The sequence below is a fragment of the Symphodus melops genome (genome assembly GCF_947650265.1).
Source record: "Symphodus melops genome assembly, chromosome: 5".
NCBI lineage: Eukaryota > Metazoa > Chordata > Actinopteri > Labriformes > Labridae > Symphodus > Symphodus melops.
The window spans coordinates 16,594,718-16,622,441 of NC_136695.1; the positions used below are offsets into that span (position 1 = coordinate 16,594,718).

At 37.6% G+C, this 27,724-nt stretch overlaps 1 protein-coding gene across 2 annotated transcripts; it reads right to left on the reverse strand.

The window, feature by feature from the left end:
- Window positions 1–261: 261 nt before the first annotated feature.
- deptor (DEP domain containing MTOR-interacting protein) lies at window positions 262–27,724 on the reverse strand. Of its 2 annotated transcripts, none has more exons than XM_079344311.1 (10): window positions 27,348–27,724; window positions 26,987–27,076; window positions 23,716–23,894; window positions 22,860–22,983; window positions 15,156–15,334; window positions 12,156–12,338; window positions 11,342–11,473; window positions 9,183–9,253; window positions 8,141–8,245; window positions 262–4,200 (listed from the first exon to the last, which is right to left on the reverse strand). In XM_079344311.1, the coding sequence occupies exons 1-10, from the start codon at window positions 27,359–27,361 to the stop codon at window positions 4,078–4,080; spliced, it is 1,200 nt and encodes a 399-aa protein (XP_079200437.1). In that variant the 5' UTR covers window positions 27,362–27,724; the 3' UTR covers window positions 262–4,077. The 2 variants fall into 2 exon arrangements, with proteins under 2 accessions (XP_079200437.1, XP_079200436.1); XM_079344310.1 differs by having other exon boundaries at window positions 26,987–27,079.

Here is a 27,724-nt window from a genome sequence, read left to right on the forward strand (position 1 = left end):
TTTTGTAATGTAAATTTTGGACACATTTTGTTCTTTCAAAATTTCAACAGGTTGGACATCATCGTTTTTTTCATGAGAATGTTGGACTCAATAATTTTATACTAAGTTTTTAATTATTTTAAATCAAAGACAGATATTTGTTAAGACTTTCAGTGCACCTACTTATGGAATAAAATGGTACTAAGATGTCCAGAAAAGAGAATATGAGTGTAAATTAACTGTCATTTAACAATTTCTGAAGAATAAACCACAGGCACAAAGTAGAATCAGTTTCTTTATTAAACACTGAATCAACTGTAATCCATCAGAGCAGATGAGGTTTAGCTCCTTTTTAAAAAATAGATTGTGGTAAACCTAAGCATATATTGAAAACAAAACCTACATTCAATCTGTGATAGCAGAGAAAATAAAAACACACGGCTGAAAATATTATAGAAACTCAATCTGGCCTCATGTGGTGAACATGAAGCTGATACTCCCTTTAATTTAACCTGTAAATATGACATAAATATAAAAGTGGGAATATGAACAGCACAATGAAGCAGATAATGGTGTAATACATCCTGTAAGATCATTGCTAGAAACTTGCTTTTTCATAGCTATGTCTATGAAACACTGATTGTCAACATAACTAATGATAAACGATTTAATGAGGACTTTCAGAACACCAAGTTATAGCCAACAGAGCTGGGCAAATAAGACATTAAATGAATAACAAGTGGGATTAGCAGCAAAATAAGGTGTTTAGGCAAACACTTTCAGGCGTTAAGTTGAAGAGTCAGTTAACCCGTTTCAGCCGACCAATAGTCAATAAATCATCTTATGTACCATTTCCAAAGTGCCTTCTGCCACATCACTTCTATACAGTTAAAAGAGAGAGAAAAGGTCTGTGTAGTAGTAGAGCCATATAACTGTTACATGGCTCCATGGAAACATCCGAAATGTGGTAAAAAAGTATGAAACATCTGTGTAATGTCCCCATTATAGACCAAAACAAAGAACGTCGGCTTTCAATCAAACAAGACGTCAAAATGTCCTGAATTTTCACCACAGAAATGACAGAACACAGATGAGAATCTCAAATATTATCTATGATAACCTTATACATTTCTTATAGGGTGTTTTTTATTTGAATAAGTAGGGATCCAGAAGGCATGTGAAACCAAATGCTTTTATAGGTTCCAGTTTGTTTGTTTACACATGATTTTTCACATAGTCCTGCAGGTAAATAGGCTGAAAAAGCGCTTTGGATTAGCAGCTAAGGCTACAGAAGCAAATATATACAGGAATCATGCATTTTACGACATCGAAGCACACTGAGAAACACCAAAGAGATGTCCACTGAATACTCACTGTGGACACTGAGAGGCAGTTTACTATAACAGTTTATTCTACTGTGGCAATAAAGAGTTCCTAAATATACTTTATGTTCACCATGAAATGAAACATTTCAAAAGGAACGTTTTCTAGTCATGATTTTACGTTAGACTAAGTACACATCCAATGATCTAGTTTGTGGGATGTTGTCTAAAACATACAGGTTAAACAAGAGTTTTCTTACAAATTAACTCTGGAGACAGACACATACTTTGTGTTACTGTTGGGGCATAAACATGACTAATTCATGGTCTTTTCTTAGAACTGTATAATGTGATCCTATCATGCTAGTCTGTCTAAGCGCATAACGGCCCAGTCTATGAACATAGTTAATTCTGATATTAATTTAGAGGCTTCAAATCCATTCATTTAAAACTAAAGCCTGCTTTAAGGATTAGGGTCAGTCATTCTTAAAAGATTGATCATAGAAAAACTACACAAACTATAGAAAAACTACACAACCAAATGTGCCTCCAGACGCTCTATTCCCAAATGAGTAGATGTGCCACTTTTCAAGGCAACAACATTAATAACTGGGCTCGTCTCAGAATCTCTCGACAGCTGGTTTCTCAAGCGTAAAGATGTTAACAGAGCCTGAACACCAACATTGCTTTGTAAAGGTAATTTATTATGTCCATCTTCTCTTTAGCTTTGTCTATGACATGTCTTCATCCGAATCCATGTGTGGTAAAATAAGCATTTTGGAATGATCAAAACTGTTCTGTCCCTGCCGTCCCTGAGTCTTTACCCTGTCCTGTGCACAAGCATGTACACCCCATGTTGGTGGTAGGCTGAACTTGTGTTGCGTGGTTCATCCTGCTTCTTTGTTCTCATGAACAGTTCTGTACAGAAAAACACTTTTTTTCCCCAGATCATTAAGTAATGTAAAGTCCTTCTCCTTACTGTGAACAGATGTGAATTCAGAAGAAATATGTGTTTCTTAAACATTGTCTTCATTCTATGAGATGTGCTGTATATTACAAATGGGATGTTTTTCAGTTTATGTATTCACAAGAGGGTCTGTGTTTTCAAAATAAAACACTTTATTTATATGTTACTGATATCAAATAGCAAAATATTTACTACACTATATTTGACAATTATTCAAATGAAGGTCACATGAAGGTCCACAGATCGGGAAGAAACTCAAGGTCTAAATACTGAATTTGACTAAATGTGTATCAATCTAGAAGAACTGACAACTGAGTCTTTTTTTAAACATTAATGTAGGTTTTTAGCTACCTCTCCAACTGTGGAGATTTGTTACATTTAATATTTCCAGAGATATATATTAAAATTCTTGATTTTATTCAGAAAGAATACGCATTATTGTCACCCAAGTGCTTTTTTTTTTTTTTTTAATTAAAAACGAATGTTTAGTAGAAAATATTCTTGAAACATCAAATAATACAGAAACCAATCCTCAATTGAACGCCAACTTGGCTGTCAGTAAATACAATATTCTAAATCTGGATGGGCTAATATAAGTAATCAGTTTTAGCCTTTTTACATGTATTTATCCTTGAGGTTTTTTTTGTCCTTTTTGGCACAAAAAAGCAATGTGTACAAGATACATTTCCTGATAGCATTTAATGGCTGAACAGAAAGCATAACAGAGAATATTTATTCTCTGATGTGTTATATAAAAAACATTTTTTATGACACATTGTCATTGTTATCTTGTGAAACTTTCACAATTGACACCGAACCTTAAAAAGAAACCCGAAAGATACCAAAAAGTTCAGGGGTTATAAATTCTAGAAAAACAAAAAACAATTATTCTTAAAGTCTCCATAATGTTCTCAGTGCTGTCGTTGTTTAACTTTGAACTATAATGTCGCTTCGTCCCATAAAGATCATTTGTCTTTAGTTTGTGTGCAAAACGTTTTTAGTAACTTCTCTTTGTACATTGTGCCTATTAATTTCACTTACAGCATATCACTGCATTTTTTCTGTAAACTAACTAAATACTAGAGGCTACATGTGAATCTACCTTGCAATTTATTTTTTTTAACATTTTTACACAAGGGTAAAATGTTAAGTTTAACATGTTGGTTTCCAATAACAGGAAAAACAATTATGAAACTAGTTTTTTGCTCCGTTCCTGACATTCCATCTCTCCCAGCAGAGGGCAGTATTGAGTCATCAGAAGTTGCAGTTTGTGCTTCTTTTTGTAACTGGGGGAGAGGTCACAGAATATGTTAACATGGGATTTTCTTCCTCTTTGTTACAGTTTCAGTTTTACTTGAAACTGTAACAAAGTGTCACTCATCCTTTAACGTCTGTTGAAACACTATTCATTTTTAGAATTATGATAATAATGTGGCTCAGAAATTAAACAAAAACAGGGATCATTATCTTCAGTTCCAAACACGAGCTCTTGGGGCTTTTTATCGAGACTGATGCTGAGGGTTGTTTCTGGCACATTGGAGCAGTCTGATCATCAGCTGAAGCGATTGCAGCTGTTGAACTAAAAAGCATAATCAAGTTCAACCTGTGCGTTTTGTCCACAGGTTGCACCACTGACTTGACTCAAATACCCTCATTCTTAAGACACGCTCTGTCTTCCACCTTGTCCAAACAATGATTGACACATCACTCCGTCACTGTGGTTATGAGGTCAAGTACTAAACCTTGTAGTCTCCAAAGTTATTACTGCACTATTCCTCTATGACAGATTCTGTTGTAGAACCCCTAAACTTATGCTTCCTCCATCACCTCCATGACGATTGTCCGGGGTCCAGTTAGGATCAGGTTGCTGACGGCTCGGTAGTCCTGAGAGAGGACATTCAGTCCATTCACTGACACCACAAACTGACACACCTGGAAAGAGAAAGACAGAGATGTTTAGTGCTCTGAACATGTCAAAGCTTCAAGTGCCATGAAAGCACCAGGTTTACTGTGTCAAATGACTCTTACTCAAGTTTAACATCTGTACAGTAACGTGCAAGGCTAAAGCACAAATCAACTGGCATAATGAGGATAAGTTTGACATTTTGTTAAAAATGTGCTGACTTGCTTCTAAGAGTTCAATAGAAAGATTGTTACCACCGTACTATGTGTTCAATAAATATTTGGGTAAAGCAGATTGTTAGCTTAGCTTCGCTCACACAAAGAAGGCCAAACACCTGGCTCTATTCAACAACAAAAAAAAAAAAATCCAATATATCGCTAAAATATAAACACATTTTGTTTTCTTTTACTGTTTTATTCAAAAAACAAAATGTCAAAACCATTTTTGACTAAAGGACATTGACGTTATATACGAATGAGCATGTTCGAGACCCCCATTAAGGGTATACCGTTTTGAATTTAGACATGTTCAAACATAAGACACATTTGTGTCACTGACAAATTCCATGAGTCCCGTCAAAGTTCAGCCAACAAGCCAACACATTACAAAGCTTCAACAGTAGAAGAACACAAGCAAACACTGAGAGTGTTGCCTGACATGAACTAAATAAGTTATGAGCGCCACACTGAAATCCCTCGTCTGTCACACCTGGGCCCCACCTCTCTTATCACTGTTAAACCACTTCTGTAACTCTCAGCGCGCTGGTATTGCTAGAGATAAATCTGGAGGTAAGATTGGGTTGCTTTCTGGCTGCTGCTGCTGTTGCAACATGACATTGCTTTGGTTTGGATTGTTTGTTTTTTTTGCAAGCTGTTACAGGCACACACACACTGACTGACAATACACGCTTTCTATTCAGTGAGTCAAAAAATGTTGATGCATGTCAGAGAGAGTAATAACACAATCACTGGGATATTTATATGACCTATAAATCTAAATATTACAAATACAGGATTAAGATTGATACGGGGAACGAAAAAAACCCCTCAAGATTGTTAATCCAAGGCTGCAAGGGAATGTCAGCCCCTCGCTGTAATCGTATCATAACCTCAGCAGCCTTTAGCACATAACTTGTAAAATCAAAAGCTCTTGGGAAACACTCGATTTCTCCACATGTGTTCACTTTTCTATCTCTCTCCTCTCTCCACTTTTACTTTCAACCTCTTCCTCTCTGAACACCTCCCCCTCTTTTCTCTCCCACTGGCACTTCTCTCCTTTCAGGCAGAGGGGTGGTTGTTAGTCTTGGCAGGGGCCCAGCTGGACTAAATGGCTCCTTGCATTCAGATGGTTAAAATCATGCTCACACAGAGAAAGCAAAAAGGTAGAAAGAGGCAAAGAAATGGCGAGGGAGAATAAACAACATATGCTAGCTTTATTACAAAACTACTAAATATAGTGACGACCTGAGGCCATGTAAGCATTTATGTCCCTTGAGGAATATGAAACCTGAGAAACAGTAAAGAATGAATTGAAAACAATAATAAGGTCTTTTAACATTGAGTTTACAAATAGTAAACACTATAACCTGCTTTGTGTTGCTTTGAGCAAACCTATATGTAGAGATGATAATGGTATCTGTGGAAAGTTGCAATAAAGTTTATTCGAATAGGAAGGCAGAGCCCTTGACAAGGGCAAAGCATCATTGTTTGAAGCTAGATGGAGCAGCTTAATGGTCAGGTCAGTTCCATCACACAGTTCAATTTTTAAACCACATCACAGGAACAACTAGATTCAAAATTGAAAAAAAATATGTCAGAATGTAATACTTCCAACATTTCCAATATGCCTGAAACTTGACCAATCATTTGAGATCAAGATTTTTGCAATAATAAGACATCACAAAGACCCACAAAAAAATTTCACAAAATCTGGATAAAGCCACAGAATCTGCTTTGTGTATAGCTAAATGAAAACATGATAGTGTTTTAAACACAGACAACAACAAGCAAAAAGGATAGATAGTGGTTGCAGGGAGATCTGAGACTCCAGAATGCTGCATTTCTTGGACGGGAGCAGGGATTTTAATCTGTATAATCTGTTTTTTGCTGGGTAAACTGACCACAAGAGGTCCTCGGTTATTAAACATTCAAGTATTTCAATTTTCAAAATGTTTAATTTAAGAGTTCAAATCTATGAAATAAAGTACACAAACTCTGGGAATTACATCCATGCAGATAAAATAAAATGAAAATCCCAGTGTGACACACATACACATCTAATGGTGTACAAACGTTTCTTACAGTGCAAGACGCACAAATAAACCTTAAGTGAAACACATGCACACACCGCTCTACCTGCTGTCTTATAAGAGTGCATTAGAAGTGTCTCTTAAAGTGGAGTATTAGACAGTTACATAAGTGCTCACATCCATTATGGTTAGCACAATGCCAATGTGCGTATGCGGAAAAGGATACAAAACCACAGTGTTTGAAAGCAGGAGTGTGTGTGTAACGAGAGAGGAGAAGATGATGGTTTTTTTATTGCCTTCCCTCACAAGTCAACGAGTGAATCTTTTTCTTTTGGCCTATTGCCTAGGCTTCAGTGCCAACATCTCACACAGTGGTGATTTTCCCCTGCTGTGCTCTGTATTACTGATTTATCAGACATAAATAAAAGTACAAAAGTTAAGGGTGACAGATCTAACCTTCTAAAAACTTCAGGGGAGTGAATTAATTCTTTATAATAAACTTGAAATACTGTGGCTTACATTGCTGGATACTAGGAATTTAATCTACAGTGAAGTTAGGGAATGTAAATAAAAAAAACAAGCTGCTTTGTTGTATTTTGTCAAGGATGTCATGACAAGACTTGCAGTAAAACTAATACAAAATGTTCCAACAGTGCACACAACCAGAACAAACTCAGGTCAATAAATCAGAATCACACATAAAAAGTCGTAGGCACACCACTTTGTCACCGCCTGTGAACCATAACATGTTTTTCCATGATGACAATATAGGACATCTGACATTATCAAAAGAAGAAGTGATAATATTTCCACTGACTGTTTCCTCTTTAAGCCTGACTCTTAAACTCATCAAACAGCCTGATTTTACATACTGAAGTGTAAAACGGGGCAAAGATGAATTTTAGAGATAAAGGCGTTGTAGGGTGAGGGGGATTTAGGTTTGAAAGTAGACATGACATGGTCATTTAAATCCCTGCATCTGTAAAGAGGATGCAGCCCCAGATTTGATTGTTTTCGTAAGCTTTAATAAAACACAAAAAGACGCTATGTAATGCAATTTCCCTCACGTCTGTCCAAATGTAATGAATCTCACTTTATAAATATGAGTGACAACATAGGCGTTTGTTTATTATCTGACCAAACAAAATCACACTTATAATTTAAGATGTCTTGAACAACCTAATATTTCATTCATGTTATAAGTTTTTTTTTCCTGCTCCTGCAGTGTCCTTGACTCTCCTCACTCTCTTTGTTGTGGTTTAAGTCGCTCCACTCTGCATTCCGAGGATTCCTTGTTGCCCCTCTGCTAACATACTTTCATGCCAGTTGTGGCAGCAGAGCCACCCTTACCCTGCTTTCTTTCTACAAGCTTACTTTCCTCGCCAACTATTATCCTCCTTTTTACATCTCCTGAGTCCTGTGCTGACACGTTAAATATAGACTAAAACATCAACTCTTAGTAATAAAACCGTCTGTAAATAGACAGGGCCAAATGCACTTGTCATATCTGTAAATACAAAATAATTGCAACCAATGACAAAACACTCTCAAAAAGTTACTCTTTGAAAAAAAATAACATTCAACTTAACCCTTAAACCTAAGTCTGTTTATGTGTAACTACTGTTTACATCATACTGTTTTCTTTTTGCAAACTTGCAAAATATTTTACCCTAATGAAAAAGGGATTAATGAAGCCTTATATACATCTGTCCAGTCTTTACCTTCATGCCAGCAGCAGCTGCAGGTCCACCTGGGTCCACAGCCTGGATGTGACAGGGTTTACTACCTCGCACCACGAAGCCCCAGCCCACAGCATCCCCCATAATCTGAGGAACAGAAGAAACAGGTTGTTACAGTATCAGTGTCGGGATGTAGATTCATGGTTGTAACTCATAAGTGGACATTTGGGATTTCATTCTCTAAATTAGTTGTTACAAATACTCTATATATATTTATTAATCGTATAAATACAAAAATCTGTGTACAATAACACTTAGCAGGGGTCTGGTATCCCTCGTTTGGAGGTTTAAGGACGCAAGAACTGCAGGCTATTAATGAGAAATCTGCAAAGCTAAGATGGCCCAAAAGTCAACACTGAATATAATGTGGTATTGGCTAAGGTGCCGTTAAATTACAGGTGAAGGGAAATGAAAATGTCAAGAGACTCAGATATGACAATACAGAAAAACGCAGGTGCTCTGCTGATACAAGGGAGTGTTGTTAGCGATGTCTCACTTTCGCAAGAGCATAATTGTTCAGTTAAATGTTAGCTATGAAAGCTAGTTTTGCTAATTTTCTGATGGCTACAAATTAACTGTTGCTGTGCAACTCCAACTTTAGATTCAAGTCCAACTTGATATTCCAACAAACTGTTAGGGAAGCAGAGTTTTTTGTCTTGTTTTTTTTAATCAATGAATAATTTTAAATGATTGATTGCCTTAGTTAGAAGCAGGATAATGTGAGAGGGTTATTATCACAGAGGAACACCTTCGGTTAAGCAAGAGCCCTCCACCTGAGTGGGTGGGCTCTTGCTTATAGTTTATACCAATTTTAGTTTTCTATCGAGCAGGATTTTCTGTGCGTTTAAACTTCCTATATACATCCACATGACTTCAGTGTCCAGTGTAATGCATCTGTAAGTGTCTGTGTAAAAGTGACTGTATGACTGTGATTATGTGTGACAACATCAACACTGTGTGTGTGTGTGTGTGTGTGTGTGTGTGTGTGTGTGTGTGTGTGTGTGTGTGTGTGTGTGTGTCCTACAGTAAATGTCTTCTTTAGAAAAGGACCTCCCGGCGTCTGCAGCTCCTCTGGACTCACTTGTCTTTTCAGAACTGGTGAGAATAAAAACACAATGAAAATATAACTTGCTACAAAAAATATATTCCTCATACATGTACAAACACACACAATCACACACAATCTTCTGCACACAAGTTTGTGTGCAGACAGTGCAGATGTCAGTGAAACGTTAACAGGGCCTAGAGGTATAAAAACAGTATAGCTATCATTCCTCCCCCCCTCCAACTTCCCCTCCATATTACTCACTTAAACATAACATAATAACCCGTTTCTAAGTTTGAATAAAAATCTATTACATAAGCAAAAAGAGGGAAAAAATAAAAGTGCTCGTATGATGATAAATTAATGTACAATTCTTTCACATATGCAGAACATATGGGGAAGAACCAAATGGCAACTTCTTGAAATATTAAGCCACCATGGAAGTGCATTAAACTAGTTTCTTGAGTGTCCGCTTGTGGCTCACTCAAAAGTTTGAGAAGTTACATACACACCTAATATTAAGTTGCCCATTTTGATAGCAGAAATAAACATGTTAGGTGGTCTGGTACATAGCTTGTTTATTAAACTAAAGTTTAAGTGTTAAGTGTGTGAATCGTATTGCCCCAGAACTGGTCAGTCCAAATGATTCAGAAATATTCCAGTAAAGGATACACGACAAGAGGTGCAGTTAGTAGAGACTGTAGAATAGCAAAGTGCAAGGCAGCATTTGGCCAGTCCTCCTTCTTAGTTAAATAAAATTAATTATAATTCAGTAAAAAATGTAATAAAAATAAATACAAACATTAACTGATTCCAAAATTGTTGACAAGACAAAACTTTGTCTTAAACAAAGGCACATGTCTTTTGTTGTTTACTAAATAAATATTTTAACCAGCCAACGACTCCTCAGATTCGCCTGTCTACCTTTGCTGTCCATTTTCATTTTTAGACTCCTGTGATAAACAAAGTAACCAAGGTTCAGGATTTAATGCTTGTGTATGTGAGTGCCTTCCTTTTCCTGTTCATTGTCTTTTGTGTATGTAAGGGCTCCGGGTTGAGGGGGCTTTGCTGGTACAAAGAGACTCTGTCAAGGACTCTGCTTGAATTAGACACATCAAAAAGAACGCTCACAGAAGTAAAGACACACAATGCCAAACACACACAACAACCTACACTGACACAACTCAAAGGCAAAGCGTTATTCAAATCTACTCAGAAGTCTAAACATCTCAAAATAATATAAACTCCTGAAGTCGAGCTGTGACAATTCTGCCACGATGTGGTGGAGCATTATCATCCACGAACAGGTGTTGGGCCCCGATATGTAAGGTACACTGTACATAGTGAGACCAGTCCGTGGAAAACACAAAATGAGGTGTGTCTATCACCCTAATACAATCGCCTCCCTATCCCAAAAATCCCTGAAGTGAAACAAACACTTTGTATGAAACCCACTGAGTATCTCACCATATCCCTAACTTATTGTGAGTAGTGTACCGGTATATCAAAATAAACAACTTGATGGTATTGCTACTACTATATTGTTGTAAGTTGGGAGTCCAGCAGCGCCGTAGAGAAGCTATATTATCTCTAGACTTCTCAACTTCTACATTGAATCTGTAACAGAGTAAAATTGGTGTATTTTACAATGCATTGCAACATTCCTGGAGGACAAAACACACTATGTGCAAACACACAGTGGGAGCTACACATGCACCAACTCAAATACAAACACACAGCGCTATTCCATCCTGCCAGCTCTACCATTATACCATTGCCGCTGTTTCACCCCTGTTACCCCTTTGTCTGATGGTTGATAGGGGCAGGATGACTGCTCCACCATTATGCCTCGTTTAACAGAAAACAGGGGCGAAAAATTGCGCCTTGAACTGGCGGTTTTAAGAGCTTTAGGATTTACTCAGGGGCCATTAATCTGTCAGTATGTACACAAAACACCAATATGACTACAAAATCTCCACTTCTAAAGAATATAATTCAGATCTATTATGACACAGCTCACAATACAGAAAAAGTTCAGAAAAAAAGGCATCGCTATTTTACAAATTTCAGTATGTCCTGCTGCTCAATAAAGCTCAAATGATACATGTACTGTATATGTGTGAGTTAATGTCAATTACCAGATTTGGGGTTGCATAGCACAGGTGGGCTGCTACTGAGCGTAGGACTGCTGCTGTAATAACCACTGCTACCACAGCTGCTGCTCATGCTGCTCCGCCGAACCACCACCTTTATCTCTTTGGTTGGACTGACTGACAACGAGAGAGGGAGAATGAGAGAAACCAGGGTTGTTAGTAAAAGACAGACAGGATAAAGAGACTGAGCAGGACAGGAAATCCATAAAGCAGGATACAGACTAACTAGATTGACCGCTTATTAACTCAGCCTTTATTCTTGCAGGTCACTCAAAAGCCTGAAAAGAACAAGCTCTAGCTGTGTATCTGAAGCCTTTAAGCCATTTGTATTCACTCTCTAACCGTTTAATATTCTTTTTTTAATTAAGAAACAACATGCATTCGTTAGTTCCCTGCAATTGCAAAAATGTGCACATTTCTTTCACAACACTGGGCTATGGTTTTATCACCAAAAGCAATATCCATGTGAATTATTTTTCTTATTACATCCTGTTTTCCAAATATTATTGCTTATTTCTGATAAGAAAGCATATAGAAAAAAAACAAAGACAATGTAAAGTTCTCATGACCACACTTGATCTAATTCCACTGTTTGATTAATATATAATCCAAAGATGATTTGAAGCTAAGCCAAAGCTAAACTAATCTCTAACATTAAACTTTTCTCTGAGGCAAAGTCAACCGTACAATGTAAATGGACAAACATGACTTTACTACTAACTTTAGAGGCACAGATATCTCCTCTGTATTATTTCCATGGCAGACTGACTGTTTTATTTTCCAAAAATACATTTTATACCTGAGAGGAAGCTGGTGTTGCCTCCTTCTGAGTTCTGTTTGCGGAGACAGAACGGGCTGTCGTGGCTCTCAGGGATGCAGCGACTTCGCTCATGAAGAAGTTCAATCAGCCGCCGCCGCCGCCTGAAATTCATCCTGAACTGGAAGAGGAGCGGCCCGTCAACAAAATGATGCTTGTTGGTGACTGAAAGAGAAGAGAAGAGGAAATAACCAATTATGTGAATAATAGAGAGCTAGAGACAAAGACAAAATAGAAAAGCATAAAAAAGTCAGAGAAACATTATTCACCATGACACCTAACTTTGACATGTGTTATCCAGAAATCTAGTTGATGATTGTCTTGTCCTGAATGTAGTAGTTGTAAGCAATTTGTTTGTTGTCAGAAATGAACAGGAGTGTTGTTGTTGTTTTTTTTATCATTGGCCAAACTGGCCTCTTGTAAACTGAACTTGTGCTTATACTTTAACAACATGTCTGTATGTTAATAAGTGAGACTGTACTCCCATAGTCAGCATTTAAACTCTTTTCATTCAGCTGTTTCAGTACTGTGTTGTTAATTTACACAACTCATCAGGTCCATTCATAAAGGATAGGTCATCCTATTTCAAAGTAGGGTCTAATTATAATTACGAAAAGATAACTAAGAATAGTAAAGAAATAAATAGAAATATAAATGACTGGTTTAATTTTGGAAATATCAGACGGTCTTTTACATGCATGGATGGGTGCCAAAAAATTCTACTACGAGTCGACTCATTTTCAGCCTGAGAACAATAAGAAACACGCTGGTTTTGTAGCAAGTTCACGTGTCCTTTTGTTGGTGCAAGGCGATTGTCAACCCAGCAAATTCTTTTATTCTATGTTACAACAGAGGAAAACACATTATGTAGCAGCCTTTCATTAAGTGTTTTACGCTCCTCTTCACACTGATAAACTGACTGAACTTTTCCAAATCTAAAAACGCATGTTCTTCTGCTTAGTATACACTTATTCAGGAGAAGGTATTTAGAAGAACAGCATCAACATGGTACCCCAGTTAACAATGATAAATAAGTCACAATGTGGCTCCATCCAGAATGTTCCTCAATACATCATATGAGTGAATGGGTGACGTCAAGGACCGCAGTGATTGGCAAATTTATCGTCTTCTCTATCCTGTTTCTAATGTGTTAATGAGTTCTGTGTGTTCTAATGTTTGTCTAATGATGTGTAAAGTGCAGAGTCCACATGTCATCCATGAACTGTTAGTGCAGTTATTTTCATATAGAGAAGGACGCGATCAAGTCACCTTCTTTATTACATTGACAAAGTGTCACTGCTACAGCTACTTACAGTATGTACACATAGTCTGAAGTCTAGTTTCTTATGCCAGTGCCGATGCCATGTGATCAACAACAACAAAAAACATTTATGAGTCCATAAAAGGTTTCTGCACTAACACACTACCTAATTCCATCAGACATGGGTGTGAGCCACAGACATAAGTGTGAAATCTAATTTCAGGTCACGTGATAGCCGGACAGTTAGTCCTGCAGGATCAATGTCCGGTCTTTAACAAAATCACAAAGTAAACGTGTCACAGGAGAATACACAAGCCATAAAAACTATGTCCAGGTCAGTGTTAACCCTGTGTTTTTATATCTCCATATTTTGTTTCAAATATCAACAGTTAAATTATATGTCCTGTCAGTACCGTTTATTGAAGAACTCAAACAGCTGACCCTAATTATGCCTTTAATAGTCTTGATTTACCAACGGGTTACACACACAGCACAAAAATATGACTTCCCATTTCCTGGCTCTCTTTTCGTATATATATACTGAGGCAGATGTTCTGAAGAGCACATTATTTCAATATTAATTGTTTTTGTTTTTTTAATTCTGGATTAACTCAGGTTGTGACACCTTATTCATCAACTTTTTATTCTAAGTTTTTTATATTTTAACACTAGAACTCAAATTATTCTGAGAAAGATGGAACAACAGCAACATAAATCTGCTCACATGATGTGCAATACCTAATTGATTATCTATTATACCTGTTGAAATCTTGTAAAGTTTTACTTGGTATTATAGCTATAACTTAGAAAAGATTATTTTGGCAGTGTTTAAGGCTTAAACCATCCAGATAAAGTAAAGCGTGTAACTATCACAAACTGAGAGATAAATGTAGCTGTAGTCTTTGCAGCCAGAAGAACTTGTTGACCTCCTGATAGCTGCAGCATTATCCACGTGTTTAAAACTCAGTTACACTCTGTAACTCACACTTGAACATTGCACAGTCAGTTCAAATATAGGACACACAGAAAACAAGACCAGTGACACACACACTAAGCCAACCTGAGATACAATGTGGGTCAGTTCACAGTGCCTGAGAGACTAAGTTTGCTTTTTTAGGCCTATGCAGCTGAACTTAGAGAGTTTCATGTTTCCCCTTTTTTTTTTTCTCTTTTTTTTTTTTTTTTTCATATTAAGACCTGAAGTCTGCAAGTATTTAAAAAAAGAGAGGGGTAACACTAATCCAGGATTTACATATCTAAACTCTTCTATGTTGCTGAAGTGGTCAGCCTTTTAGATTGAACTGCAAATGACTGCTTAAAGGTAGTCAAAAGGGTGTTTTCATGTGTGCAGCTAGGCTGTAATCCTGCTATAAATCAATACTAGTTATCAGATAGGAAGACCTTCAAGACCAAAGCAGAGGCGACGCTGTGTTATAAAGGGCAAGGTCAAAAGATTAAGGAGGAGCATCTACTGAGAACTTTATACTAATGCCAAGATGCTGCTATGGAGAAGTAGGGTTCTTTTAAATTCAGGTTCATAACCTTAACTGTCACAGAGATTCATTAATCTGTCAATGAAATGACATACAGTCAGATTGCAATGTAGAGGTGGATTCAAGCAGACAGCCCAATTGAGGAAACTATGAAATGCATGAACAAATGATACCGCAACTTGGGGTATACTGATAAAATGGTGCAGTTGTTGTGCATTGTTCCAATACCGTGCTGGATGATGCCATGTTCAAGAAGTCTTCTTCCCAGCTGCTCTGCCTCCTCTCTGGTTGATATTTCCCCCTCCTGCAGTAGCCAGTCGATGAACTCAGAGGCCACAAGGGTCCGTTCAAACATGTCACCCTCTTCTTCTCTGGTTTGTAATAAATTGTTTTCTGTGTTCATCAACCTGAGAGGAGAAAACAGCAAAAATGTGTTAAATTAGTTCATTCAAGTCAAGAAAAAATACAATCCTTACTTGCAAGATATGATATTGGGAACAGTGCTTCTTCTTCACAGCACTGTACAGGTTAGATAGCATAGAAAAAAGGCAGATTGAAGTTTGAGGTCTTCCTTTAGGGAACTGAAAATAAATTAAGTTATCTTTTATAAATATTACATTTGTAATGCAGTACAATGTAACTTGTTGTTGACATATTGACATAACACCATTTCATTGGCGTTACATATATCACACACCAAATTTAAAGAAAAATCTTAATTTCAATAAAAATAAATGACAACATGAAAGACATGACCTTATAGAAACCTTTTTCTATCCAAGAAGTGTGTTTTGTGCGCAACAACAAAGGGGTTTATTGTTAAACTTCTGTTTTCATAATAAGGAATTCCCTTCAGAAAAAAATGTCTTCAGAAACCACTTGCTTTGGCCATAGTACTGCTCTGTGAATGTCTGTGGATTAGCACGATAGCCACAGAAGTAGAGGCATGAGAAAGTAAACTAAATTCATGGTATTCTTCGAACCTCAGATTAGAGTGGTGACAAGGTAATTACATACAGAAAAAGCCTAGAAATCTGCCCCGATAGCTATAAGTACTCAACTCAGTTGGGTTTAAACATTTGAATGAAAAACAAATGTAAGGATATAATTTGATAATGTTTTATTTAAAAACTATCAGAATGCAGTCATAGTTTACGTTGTGATGTGTGTCTAATTCTGAGTCTTTTTTTTAGGAAGCAGAGGTGGACGTCTTTTCTGGATGACACACGATCACATGCTAATACACACATATACAGAACTGTTGACTCTGCGTACACGCGCACACGCGCACACACACACACACACACACACACACACACACACACACACACACACACACACACACACACACACACACACACACACACACACACACACACACACACACACACACACACACACACACACACACACACACACACACACACACACACACACACACACACACCAAGCTTGCTGTGTGGTTGCTTGACTGTGAACTGGAGATACCCCACTATCACACTTATGACACATAAAATTTTCTAGGACTGTTACTTTTACTGTGATGGCACACCCCTTCACCCAAGTCATTAGAATTAGCAATTCAAATTCTCAACATATAATCAGCAGGGGCTTTGTTTGTCAGATGAGTACAGATTTTCTTAGCTTACCTCTGAAATTCTTAAATGATCCTCATGTATTTTTTAAAGCTTAAGTAACACTAGCTTTATAGCTTGGGAGATGTCACTGTAGGTGAAACCACAACTTAGGCGAAATATTTAGGTATTTCAAAAATGATAATCGGTAATACTATGAAATATTGTAGAAACATTTATGTTTCTCTCATTGTGGATTTCTAAAACTTGGTTGATCTGCTTAGTTGACTTTTCAGTGTTGAGGCTAAATAGCCCATGTTAGCATGCTAATATGCTGTACTAAGAGGATGAACATGACAGACATTTCTGCTTAACATCACCAGGTGTTTTGCTTTGCATTTGTGCACATCGTAACTAGCTACTTATAAACTATAGAGTCATAAAACTGCTTAATTTTTTACATGAACAGAGCAGTTTACCTTTTCTTTTTTAACAGCTTTAGTTTGATTGTTTAGTTCTTTAGTTCATTCATTGCTGGTTGACAAGTTCGGATTAGAAGATTTAGAATAGAAAAAGAAAAGACCTTTTGTCTTCATGTAGCTTACACACTTCTACCTCCATGATCCTACAGTGTGTCCCTTTCCTCTAGCCAGTCTAACTTGTAGTGATTTTCCATTGGAAAATAAACAGCACTCCAATCACATTGATCTCTAATGCTGTTAATTATCATATCAACACAAACTGTTATAAACAAAGCAAAAGGAGGCATCTTAAATGCTACATTTCCCAGGCACCAGATGGTTAGTCAGAGCATAAACATTACTTAAAAACTCATGTGGACAGTTTATATGAGTGTGTTTTGGGTAGACAATGACTTAGGCAATGGTCCTGAAACAGAACAGTAGAACATGAAAAAAAACCAACAACAAAAAAAACAACAACAACAACAACCTCTTTTACTTTGAAGAAAAAAAAACCTTGTCAACCCTTTATCGATCTTGGAGATCTGGTAGGATTATTTGAGCATGAATTCCTTCCTTTCCTTACAAATTCGAACATACAGGAGGTAGTCAAGGATGTTGCTCTTACTGCGGCAGCTGTGGTTTTGGTGCTTTGCTAAAGGGAACCTGATCAGTGGCACTTAACACTTGTTCACTAACTTTCACACCCATTTATGGGTGTTCGGTGGTTTCACAATTTATTTAGTTTCCTTTAGTCATTTGAATTACATATAATCTGCATCACAGTCTTCTAAGATCACATTCAGTTTTTGTTTTAATCACTAACACATTTGAAATAAAGATACAAACTCTGCAGATGCTTTCTCTTGTCATGTCCACACATGTCTGTATTCAGTTTATGCAACAACAGTTTTTACCTCAGTGTGTGAATAAGTCAAGGAAGAAATGTTTTATCTTTTCAAAGTTAGCAAACACCTCTGTTTACATCAACAAAGACTGTCTCTTACTGCCCTGACACCACTGTTATTAAATGGCCACATTATGATTTGGCATGCTTGTGGTTTTAAGATAAACTGCAAATTGCATACACTTTACATGGTGGTGACCACTTGTATGCATTCCAAACATCCATCAGATGTCTATTTTGATCTTCCTTTCAGACACATACATAGAACTTATATATGCTGCCAAATAAGGAGAGAGCAATACAACCCTTTGTAAACATACCACATATACTCTCTTGTGATCTAAAAAAAATGTCGATCATTATAAAGATGTCTCTGTGTCTGTACAGCTAAGGCCATGTTGCAACTTCTAGCGAGCTAATTAGTTACTCTCTAAGCTTGGGAGTAGATCTTAACATTTCCACATGACTAACTTACTGATGACTGGAGGAATGTTTTTGTATAATACAGAAAGAAGTACAACATTACAAGGTCATTAACTAAGACGTGTGTAAACAAGAATGGATTTGCCTTAAGTATTGCTAATCGTTGCTAAGGTCTTATGTTGTCGTCCATTTGTTATTCTATAAATTCACTGTAAAGAGGCTTTATAGACTGAAAGTGGTATTTAGAGCTACACAAACCAAACATAATTGACCAGAACCAATTATTGATCCAGACTGCGTTCACAGTCTATGTATGCTGTATTGTTTCTGTAATAGTCAGTCTTACATAACGAGTCATTAGCTGTGAAGTGACTTCAATGCAGGTCATCAAATGGAAATACATTTTTTGAGTTGATATTTTTACATTAGGGGTTTTCTGCCTTTGAACATTTTCTAATGGATTTAATTCAAACCCACATTCAAACTAGCCCAGCCTAATCATTAAGTGAAACCTCTCCTCGCTTATCCTAAAGATCGAACTAGTCTAACCCATTTGTGCAATGTGAATTGGGATGGGAATGTGAATTCACCTGACAATGTTATAAAAAGGAAGAACATTGCATCTGGGTTGTCTCCACTTTAGCACTACCTAGAAATATTCTATATTTAGAAATTACTTAGGTTCTGTGTTAAATATTTAAAGCTAAGGCCTTAGGAAAATAACATGTTCAGCATCTTACGTTTTAACTTCCATTAAGTTATTATTATTATTATCATTATTATTATTATTATTATTACTACATGTCTCAAGAGGTTTTATTGGGGCTCCATCTTCATGCAAATGTGAATCTGAGAGCAGGGATAATCCTGGTGTTCCTACAAACACTTCAATGGGCACCAGTACACTCCAGCTGAGTTAGGTATCTGACCGAACAACACACACACACACACACACACACACACACACACACACACACACACACACACACACACACACACACACACACACACACACACACACACACACACACACACACACACACACACACACACACACACACACACACACACACACACACACACACTTTACCTTGTGATTTTCATACTGTATATACCGTTTCTTGAGTCTTATAATACTTCTAAAACTGGGCTCTACTTAAAATACAGTACTTTGAATCTGTCCCTTTAAGCTTACATTAAATGTTGACTTAAAATGTTTGCATGTACATGTAGCATAGTGTACACAACCTGGTTTCATGATGAAACATTTACTTTCAATCTCAACTTTTGTATTGACATGTTAAGTGTTAATTAGTCAAAGCTATTGCAACTTTGACAACTGCAGTACAGGTGTGGTGTTTTGCTGATGAGTCAAAGTAGTCCTGGGTGTGCACCTCAGACCTTTAAGTGCACTTCAGTTGAAGTTCTATTTGTTATTAAAAGCAGGGTTGAAACTTGAGTTATAAAATGTCAACCTGACCTGTGATCAGGTTCATCAACAATATGCTCTTTTGGGTGAGTCATTGAATGACGCTTAGAGGTTGAACCTGGCTGGAAGCACTCATGAGATTAAAGGTTTCATTTAGTTTAATTTAACATATCATGATTCTCATTAAGATGGAGCAGATGATTTTTCCCTGGGCTCTGAAAGTTTTTTACACAAATGTTCTTCATCACATAAGATATCAAATTAGCTGCCCTGAGAGTTATAATTAATACTTAATGGCTTTTCCATGACAGACCAGCCTTGCTCACTCCATTCATGCAACAACACACACTGTCAGTAACACAAGTCTATTATTTATGTTTTTCTTGGTTCAATGGTTTGGGAAATAAGCTTATTTGTTTGTTTTTTTGCTAACAGTAGAATATCGATATAGTTCTTCTGTTCTGGTTAATACATAGTGCAACCCTGAGCCAGTATGTTTTAGTATTTATGCTAAGTTAGGCTAACCATATCTTAGATGTAGCTTCATGAGTAAAAATCCAAATCAGCATTATTCCATTGCTACATGTTCTTTTAACCGCTCATCCATAAACCTCATGCATATTTCTCTGAGGCATTATGGTGTCAAATTGGCTGTCAGTGCATGATTGATAACTACCAATTCAGAATGTGGGAACTTCATCTGTGCCAGCATAACCCAGCCAACAAAGATGTGGAAAGGTTAGTGAGTAAAACTCTCTGATGATACAGTTTATTATTAGCACATGTTGAGACATGCCCAGGTGTAATCTGATTCTTTCTCATGAGCACTGCCTGTTCTACAGCGTTTAAATACTCAGGTGTGTGTGTGTGTGTGTGTGTGTGTACGCAGAGTCAACAGTTCTGTATATGTGTGTACTAGCATGTGATCGTGTGTCATCCAGAAAAGACGTCCACCTCTGCTTCCTAAAAAAAAAGACTCATCAGAATTAGACACACATCACAACGTAAACTATGACTGCATTCTGATAGTTTTTAAATAAAACATTATCAAATTATATCTACATTAAGACAAAAGGTCTTTTCTTTTTCTATTCTAAATCTTCTAATCCGAACTTGTCAACCAGCAATGAATGAACTAAAGAACTAAACAATCAAACTAAAGCTGTTAAAAAAGAAAAGGTAAACTGCTCTGTTCATGTAAAAAATTAAGCAGTTTTATGACTCTATAGTTTATAAGTAGCTAGTTACGATGTGCACAAATGCAAAGCAAAACACCTGGTGATGTTAAGCAGAAATGTCTGTCATGTTCATCCTCTTAGTACAGCATATTAGCATGCTAACATGGGCTATTTAGCCTCAACACTGAAAAGTCAACTAAGCAGATCAACCAAGTTTTAGAAATCCACAATGAGAGAAACATAAATGTTTCTACAATATTTCATAGTATTACCGATTATCATTTTTGAAATACCTAAATATTTCGCCTAAGTTGTGGTTTCACCTACAGTGACATCTCCCAAGCTATAAAGCTAGTGTTACTTAAGCTTTGAAAAATACATGAGGATCATTTAAGAATTTCAGAGGTAAGCTAAGAAAATCTGTACTCATCTGACAAACAAAGCCCCTGCTGATTATATGTCGAGAATTTGAATTGCTAATTCTAATGACTTGGGTGAAGGGGTGTGCCATCACAGTAAAAGTAACAGTCCTAGAAAATTTTATGTGTCATAAGTGTGATAGTGGGGTATCTCCAGTTCACAGTCAAGCAACCACACAGCAAGCTTGGTGTGTGTGTGTGTGTGTGTGTGTGTGTGTGTGTGTGTGTGTGTGTGTGTGTGTGTGTGTGTGTGTGTGTGTGTGTGTGTGTGTGTGTGTGTGTGTGTGTGTGTGTGTGCGCGCGCGCACGTGTGTGTCCTAAACTGCAGCATAGAGATTACATAAACACATAGCTTTGAGAGCAGAGACGACAGATGTCTCCTGTTGGACTATTTCTTACTCTTATGCAACTGCTAGTGTTTTTGCATGTTCTGTGTCTGTGTGTGTGTGTGTGTGTGTGTGTGTGTGTGTGTGTGTGTGTGTGTGTGTGTGTGTGTGTTTGTGCCTTTTATAAAAGTGTCACTGTGTTTGTGTTAAGAGAGGCACATAAACACAGTTTCTTCATGTGACAAAGAAGGATGTCTAAGGAGGGGAAGAACAGTCCAGCTTTGTGTGTTTAGTTCCAACTAAACAATACTCATAACCACAGAGAAACATTGGAGACACGGAGGAAGACCTTTGGGTTACTATAGAAACAATTACTCTTACCACTGAGTCATCTCTGGTTGAGAACGATACTTCCAATAACTACTTTTATTTTTCCAGCATGCGTTGTTCGTGTTAAATAAATGGGGGAAATAAATGAAAAGTGGTGGCTTTTCTGACATACTCAATCAGTACGCATTCCTCTAGAAGACACTGAGGGACAGATGTGAAATAAGCATGTGGCATCATGTGCTAATGTCTTCCAAATGGCCTCCCTTGAAGAAGACAGTCTCCATCCTTAACAACAGAGAAAGTTTTCACATCACATCAGATAAGTTTCTGAACTATTTAAAGAAAATATTCTAAAAAATATACAATTTTGTGGAGGATTGGATGAGATCATTAACAATATCAGCTGTAGTACGTAGTAGGTTAGATGGGCTCCAAATGGCTCCAAATGTAATTTTCATTCTCTAGATCTGTAGTATTTGTTTATTAAATAAACAAATAAGATATAGCGTTGTAGTTAATTTAAGTGTTGCTAATGAGCAGACATATTTCCATCAGACTGAACAAAGCCACACATTACCCATTTCTAGTCTTTATGCTAAGCCTAGCATAAAGGCTTAGCATAAGCCTAGCTAAATAACTCCTGCTTACAGATATAACAAAAAAAATAAGGTGATTTTTTCCTTAAAGGCTTTCCACTTAAAAGGGTGAAAAAAACAACTAAAAACACTGAGGGATAAAGTTCTATTTGTTTCTATTATGCAACTGTATGCACAGGTATTTCCTTGGGTTCCAATGATAACTCCACAATGAAGAACAGGTAGGAGTAGGAGTAGGAGTGGTTGTGATTGTGTTTTATGGTTTTATGATGCGTGTTGTTGTTCCTACTTTTCATAGATCCTCTGCCCCCTCATAAAGACTTTGGCTTCACTGTCCAACGGGAATGTGCCGTCATCTTTTCGGAAACGGTAAAATAGCTTCAAGTCTCTAAACTCCCGGTGCTCGTCACACACTGAAAACAGACAAGAGAAAAGACTTTTAAATGTTCAGCTGCAGCAGGAGTTCTAAAGGAGGAAGCCAAAAATTGATTGTTGATGACAAAGAGCCAGAAGAGGAAGTGAGTGACAAAGCCAAGAGGGTTTAATGCAGGGAACCTCTGTGTGCACACAAAGACATGCAGCCTCTTCATTTCTTCTTCGACTGAATGTTGTTAATAATTTATAAAGATGTGCAAAGAATTTAATCACAAGAACCAACAATGTTTTTTTTAACTCTATTTCATGTGCAAAGCTTCCTTAATTCTGACAAACAGTTCATTTATTTCACAGCTAAATACATAAATATTAATCCAATCAGCACCAGAGGCCTTTCCAGATCATGACCCCTACATGTCAATGTAATTGATAACAGGTAGTTAGATGTTACACTGAGGCCAAATTTGCCAAGAAGTAAGAAGAATCAATGATCAATAAATGAAGATTGTTCCCAGAAAGTGTCAAAAGATAAAGAGAGGGTGGTGGGGAGGCACTTTGGTTATAGATTACTGGATAAAGCATGCCTAAAACTAAACCACACACACACACACACACACACACACACACACACACACACACACACACACACACACACACACACACACACACACACACACACACACACACACACACACACACACACACACACACACACACACACACACACACACACACACACACACACACACACACACACACTTTAGGCTTACCATGGTGAATGATGCTCTGGTCCAAAAGTTTCTGCATGATCTTGATGGCTGTGTCTCGGTCTGATGCTTCCTTGTGTTCAATAAGCCAATCAATGAGCTCCTTGGCCACAAAGCAGTTTGGGTAAGTTCGTAGGTGATGTCTCCGATCCTTGATCACCTTGCCCTCATGAAGCCGCAGCCTGGAAGACAACAAACAAGCATTAATAGCACAATTCTAGCAAAATCTGATAGTCAGTTGTTTTTTTGTAAATTAACATAAGATTAAAACTATGAAAGTAAAAACCATTCATTCTGGCAGTAATAATTTCAAGTGGATTGACAACAATGGAGGTAAAATATGTAATCTTGTCATTCCCTGTTTATTTAATGTACTTTAACTGATTACATTTTATATAATCTAAGAGGTTTCACTTTATCAATTCGCAGAAAACATAATTAAAGTAAATAAAAGTACAGATTATTCACAGTTTAGTATTTCTGATAACAATACCAGTATCAGAAATGCCTTGAACACAACCTTAAATGGGTGTAATGGGATCAGCAAAGTAAAAAAATTTACCAACTGATTGAGATTTTTCGCCTCAAAAATACTTGACTTGTTTCTCTCTTCTCCAACACAGTAGCTGACACAGCTGTGGTTTATATCATGGCGTCATATGGCCACAACTGCTCAAGAGGGACAAATAAGACTTTTAGATTTTAGCTAAATGAAATTGTAAAGATAAACAACAGGCAATACAGTGCTGGCGGAGCATTTGCTAAAGCTAGCAAGTTGTAAATGATGAGAGTGTTTTTTAATTATACATTTAAAGGCTATATATTTCTTTTTATTTAAGCTAAGATAGAACAGATAGTTAAAACACAAAATAGTTGGAAACGGGTTTAAATTCAATGTTTCTCCAACACTCCTATGCGGACAGGACATCAGGCCAACAAATAAGCCTGTTATTATCTTCTTAACTTTTTAAATGGTCGGGATTCCAATGTGTTCAAGCATACCTGGACACTAAAGTAGATTCTGAGAGAGCAAATCTGTTTTCTTCTGAAACACTGAGTGCAGGTATTTACAATATGGCAGTATCATACAATGCCATGACAGGCCTCTCATACCTCTACAAATGTTGTATGAGCAGGCTTCTCGTCAACAAGTTAAACGTGACCTGTGAATTGTGAAACAGCCCACCACAGCCTTAGCCAGGCTTCTTGCAGCTCGCTACGGCAGTTACATTTCATGCTGAGTCTGTTTGCAACAGGCTAGTGTTACGCTGGATCAAATATGATAGTCAATTCTGTTATATATTTTCCTCTCCTTTTGCCAAGCTTCATAAGATTTTCTCCAATCTTCTTATGAAATCTTTTTTTTTTGAAGAACTCAAAGCAAAATCTTACCCTCTTATTTTTCCTATAACTCCAGTTGGTGCTAGCGGGGTTATTAATCCGTTGACTACTGTCTGTAAGAGCATTTCTTAAAATTAAGTGTGCAATTAGAATACCAAGGGTCTGAATGAGTCTCCCAGTATGTCTACAATGATGCTGAGACCCATGTTAAAAACATTCATCGAGCCTCACAGTCTGCAATCATGCAACAAACAGTCAATTCATGGCTATTATGTGGTCACAGGACTCACTACAGCAGCTGCATGTGTCACTGTGCCATCGTATCCATGTTTCTGTCCATTTCATAGAGCTGTTCCTGAAACACATCTGCTCAGAGACAAGAACAGTGGACATGATGGGTCACATTTGTATTACGTATGTGTGATAAGATATCTGAAAACAGTCTGTTATCACAACCAGGAACTATGTCACTCTTGTTCCACGAGCTTGACTCGTGATACTGTGATCAAACAAGGCGTGTTAGGTATACACCTTGCTTTTAGCAGTGTTTCATATTAGGTCTACTTTTATACCCATGACTACCTCCATTTAAAAAAATGATTCTTACTTCCTCTGACAAAGGACAAAGCTAAAGCACTAAGTCAATGTAGACCACTGAAGGGAACATCAATCATTAATCCTGACAATGTGTGTTCATGCTGTAATGTTTGACAAGACTGGTAGACTACAAAAATAGAGACGGCTATGATTGTTTATATATTGCAATTTATGGTCATACTGTGAGAGGGATTATGCCATTTTTTTTAAATCTTATTAAGGGAAACTGCCTTACTGTACTGAAAAACACACCACTAATTGAATACAATTTGAATTTAGTTATACAATCAGAACCGTGGGATCATTATATTAGTCGATGTCCCTTTAACATACATCTAAAACTAACTTTTCAACAAAAAAAAGTCTCTCCTGTTTATGAGTATGAATACAGTATCATAAAACATATCCCTATACACTAGTGTATTGACATCAGAAAACCCCGAAAGTCAATGGGATTCATCCTGTGGGGACCAATAATCTATGCACAAACATAATTGTAATCAGGCAACTGAATCAGAACAATAAGACGTAAAACCCTAAGGACAACTTGTGTGTCACAACCTTGAACCTTTCCCTCAGGAGCATCTCAGAGGCAGATGACTCCGGTACCCAACCCTTCATTCACTGACACCATCCACAGTGCCACCTGGCATCCACACTGGTACTAAAGAGGAGTACACTGAAGAGATACAGGCTGTGAATCTCCAAGAATGAGGACATTTACTTTTTTTATGATTCTTCAGAACAGAACAATGAACAGTGTGTACTTCCACAAAATCAGCAAAAAGCTCAATGTTGCCCACCCTGTTGAAAAACACAACTGAAAGGCGTATTTTGCTTGTAGTTCAGTGGGGGGGCAGGGCTGAAATTCCAGGCATTGGTGCCATGCTTTAACCCACTGAGTCTCTATTCATTGCTGGTAGAATTAGCCATACAGCAAACAGCACCAGGGTTACGGTGTGTTTCTTTAGGTCAAAGGGAAAACAAGCAGTATTCATGGGAGGGTCGTCCATGTGTTGCTGCCTTTGTTTGACTGTGCATGCTGCAGTGGAGCTAAGACTGCCTGTAGTGCCAGTAGTGCCACTATGCAGTGAGAGGGTATCATGCAAGATCATTAACTTGCTGCCACACATGCTCACAACACACATCTCAGTAAGTCTGTCATGTCATGTCATGTTCAAAAACCAACAACACAAAGAGCATAACCATTATTTATAGGGCTTTATCGTGAGGTCTTTATTATTAACGTAATGTTTGGGGTTCACTTTGCAGATGATGATCATAAAGTACAACCGTATACAAATACAGGTTCAGATGGGGTTCCACGCAAACCTACCTGAGCTGTTCCCCGGTTACGAGCACCTCGGCCAGCCGCTCAAGCTCCGCAGCCTTCTTCTGCATGGTGTACCCGATCCCGTCCATCTCCCTGCTAACACGAGTGAAACACACGCACATCACCGGGGAGGGTCTTGTTGTCAAACAGGCTCGCACAATGACATCATTCTGCACTGGGGAAAATGCACTAGTCTTGCATTTTTCCCAGGTGTTAAAATGCTGTGCAGCAAAGTGTGCATGATTTGCTTTGCAGCTGACCAGTACTCAGAATGGATGGAAAAACAAAGACATGCAGGCTTCCACTACACGGTGCGGATTACAGAGAATAAACAATGCACTGACACCTCCTCATTGTTGCTTACCCTTCAAGCACCATGGGGAGGACGAAAAAGGTGTAGCAATTATTCCTTTGGTGAATAAGAATGCGGTTTAAACCATCCCAGGAAATGTGCAATACTGCAAGTAGTCAGAAGTCACTCCCAGTTTGAGTGTGCCAATAAGCTAGAAACTGCAACAGTCCCGTTTAAATGCTCAAAAACCTCCAACACACACACGTATGCATGCCTGTAATCTGTCTGTTGAATGTCCCTTTCATCCGCTGCTGTTCGGAGGAACGCAAGTTAAAATATAACAGTGTGTGTCCGCGACTTGCTCTCGTTTGTTTGTCAGCGACACACACCACACTGGCTGTATGAATAGTATATGCACGTTTTTTTCCACGGTGCAGCCAGCACCCATC

What these genes read in the sequence shown, in the direction of transcription:
- deptor (XM_079344310.1), bottom strand. An exon ending in CCAGAGCATCATTCACCATG is followed by an intron (nt 22,984 to 23,715) that starts GTAAGCCTAAAG and finishes GTCTGTTTTCAG; the next exon opens with TGTGTGACGAGCACCGGGAG. An exon ending in CAGCTGCTGCTGGCATGAAG is followed by an intron (nt 4,201 to 8,140) that starts GTAAAGACTGGA and finishes TTCTCTTTCCAG; the next exon opens with GTGTGTCAGTTTGTGGTGTC.